The sequence below is a fragment of the Thermothelomyces thermophilus genome, chromosome 2 (assembly GCF_000226095.1).
Source record: "Thermothelomyces thermophilus ATCC 42464 chromosome 2, complete sequence".
NCBI classification, from domain to species: Eukaryota; Fungi; Ascomycota; class Sordariomycetes; order Sordariales; family Chaetomiaceae; genus Thermothelomyces; species Thermothelomyces thermophilus.
Window position 1 is genome coordinate 930,862 of NC_016473.1, and position 3,029 is coordinate 933,890.

Genomic DNA, 3,029 nt, shown 5'->3' on the forward strand with positions numbered 1-3,029 from the left:
CAACCACATACGGATCAAAGAAGGCGACGAGTGGAAAACGGCCTTTAGGACACCCTATGGCCACTACGAGTACCTCGTCATGCCATTCGGACTTACGAACGCGCCGGCAACGTTCCAAGCCCTGATTGATCAAGCTATCCAACCCTTTCTCGACAAATTTGCGGTATGTTATCTCGACGACATACTCATCTTCTCCAAGACGATGGACGAACACCGGAGGCACGTGAAAGCAGTGCTGGACGCGCTGCACGCGTACAAGCTATCAGTCAACAAGGGAAAGAGCGAATTCCATGTCAGGAAGACAGTCTTTTTGGGATACGAAATATCCCCCGGACAAATCCGGATGGAACCTTCAAAGGTTGAAGCCATCAAGAATTGGCCACAACCAGCGTCAGCCACGGAAGTACGAAGTTTCATCGGATTTGCGAACTTCTACCGGATGTTCATCAGGAACTTTGGAGCGATCGCACGACCTTTGCACGAACTCACCAAGAAGAATGCTGAATTCCAATGGGAAGAGCAACACGAGCAAGCATTCACGCAAATCCGCGACGCCATTACCGAAGATCCAGTACTGGTACTGCCAGACCCCAAGAAGCCATTCGAGGTGGAAACGGACGCTTCAGACTACGCCATCGGAGGACAATTGGGACAACGAGACGAACAAGGGAAGCTACATCCTGTAGCCTTCTTTTCAAAGAAGCTCGACGGACCACGTCTCAATTATCCGATCCACGACAAGGAACTACTTGCGATTGTCGAAGCTTTCAAGGAATGGCGACCATACCTCAGCGGCACGATTGAACCGGTACAAGTGTATACGGATCACAAGAACTTGCGATACTTCACGACGACGAAGGAACTCAACGGACGACAAATACGATGGGCAGAATTCCTCGCGGAATTCAACTTCGAGATCCGCTACAAGAAGGGCAAAGAAAACGCACGAGCAGACATTTTAAGCCGACGAACGGATCACACGAAAGGACGAACGGGAACAACACCACCGTTGTTCAAGGAACGAACAGACGGGACGTTGCACCACGAAACGCAGACACCCGTGGAAGATGATCCACTTGACTCGTTCCTAGAATGCTGCGCAATCTTTCGAGAGGAAAGGATCAACGAGGCACAGTATCAAGCAGCACCCGGACCAGTGGTACCTGACGGAGTGGAAGAAAGAGATGGGAAACTCTGGTACCGAGACAAAGCGTACATCCACGACAAGGATCAACAGCTGCGAATGATTCGAGAACTCCACGAATCAAAACTCGGAGGACACAAAGGAGTCACGAAGACTGTCGCACAAGTCAAGAAGCACTACGACTTTCCACAGTTAACGGCACGAGTTAAGGAAGTCGTACGGAACTGCGACATCTGCAATCGGAGCAAAACGGCACGACACAAGCCGTACGGGCTACTTCAGCCACTACCAACAGCTGACAAACCATGGAGTTCAGTTGCGATGGACTTCATCACGAAGCTGCCAGAATCCAAGGACACAGCCACAGGAGTGACCTACGACAGTATTCTTACTGTAGTAGATCGCCTGACTAAGTGGGCATATTTCTTTCCCTACAAGGAGTCCTGGACAGCGGAACAGTTGGCAGACGTGATCTATCGGCAAGTTGCATCAGTGCATGCTTGGCCGCAAGAATGGATCACCGACAGAGACACCAAGTTCGCATCGAAGTTCTGGCAAGCGTTAATGCAACGATTAGGCGTCAACAGCAAGCTGTCAACGGCATATCACCCGCAGACCGACGGACAAACGGAGCGACTAAACCAAGTTGTTGAGCAATACCTCCGCTCTTACGTCAATTACCAACAAGACGACTGGGTCATGCTGTTACCAACAGCACAACTCGCCTACAACACGACGCCGACAGAAACGACCAAAGTCACACCGTTCTTCGCGAACTACGGATATGAAGCAGACCTTAGGCAAGGACCAGAGGTCACAGTGCCGAGAGCAGCAGTCAAAGCAGAACAGATGCACGCACTGCATGAAAAGCTCAAAAAGGAACTCGAGTTTGTCAAGACCAGAATGAAGAACTACTACGACAAACACAGGCTCGAGGGACCTCGCCTAGAGAGGGGAGACAAAGTCTACCTGATCGCACGAAACTTGCGAACCAAACGACCAAGCACGAAGCTGGACTTCAAGAAGGTCGGACCCTTCGTTATCAAAGAACGAATCTCGACATCCAACTACCGACTATCGTTACCGTCATCTATGCGACTACGGACGGATGTTTTTCATATTTCACTTCTCGAACCAGCACCAAAGAACGCCAAGGTTGCCACGCACATCGAAGCAGAGGACGAAGAGGAAGAATGGGACGTCGAAGAAATTCTGGATTCACGCATCATCAACGGGGAACTGCAGTACCTGGTCAAATGGCTTGATTTTGGACCAGAGGACAACTCATGGGAACCAGTCAAGAATTTGAACTGCCCTGAGAAACTGGAACAGTTCCACCGGCAGAATCCGGATCGACCAAAGGAAAACCCGGGACAGAACCAAAGACGGCGCCCCAGTCGACAGCATCGACGGCATCATTAATCTGTGACGAGGGCATAGCAGGCGTCTCTTGCCGCTCAACCTCCTCCAACTCGTCCAAGGTCGACAGACCACGCGCCACCATGTCGGCACCTTTCTCCACCAAAAACTCCTTCTGCTGACGAAGACGCCGGAGCCGCGCAAGCTTTTCGGACAACTCGCGCTGGGCTTCTTCCAGACGGCGTTGAGATTCATCCAGCTCAAGTTCGGCACGACGTTCAGCATCCTTGATACGACGCTGCTCCTGGAGAATGCGATCCACTAGAACGAACATCAGGAATCACATTCAAAAAAAAAAAAAAAAAAAGAAGAAGAAAACGTGCTTACAGGAAGAAAGCGGTATGCCAGAGCCATCGCAAGAACGACCTCGACGAACGCAGGCTTCGCAACGCTTCGTACGCGCGATCATTTTGCAAACGAGGCCTTGCGACGCGCACCAAGAGCAAGGCATAACGACAAAACCGTT

The 3,029-nt window shown here is 51.0% G+C and overlaps 1 protein-coding gene across 1 annotated transcript; it reads left to right on the forward strand.

The window, feature by feature from the left end:
* Positions 1-508: 508 nt before the first annotated feature.
* Positions 509-2,506, forward strand: MYCTH_2043746 (uncharacterized protein; the record flags this gene model as incomplete). Its single annotated transcript, XM_003661170.1, has 1 exon — positions 509-2,506. A coding segment is annotated over one exon (1,998 nt), but the record flags the coding sequence as incomplete, so codon positions are not given.
* Positions 2,507-3,029: the final 523 nt, after the last annotated feature.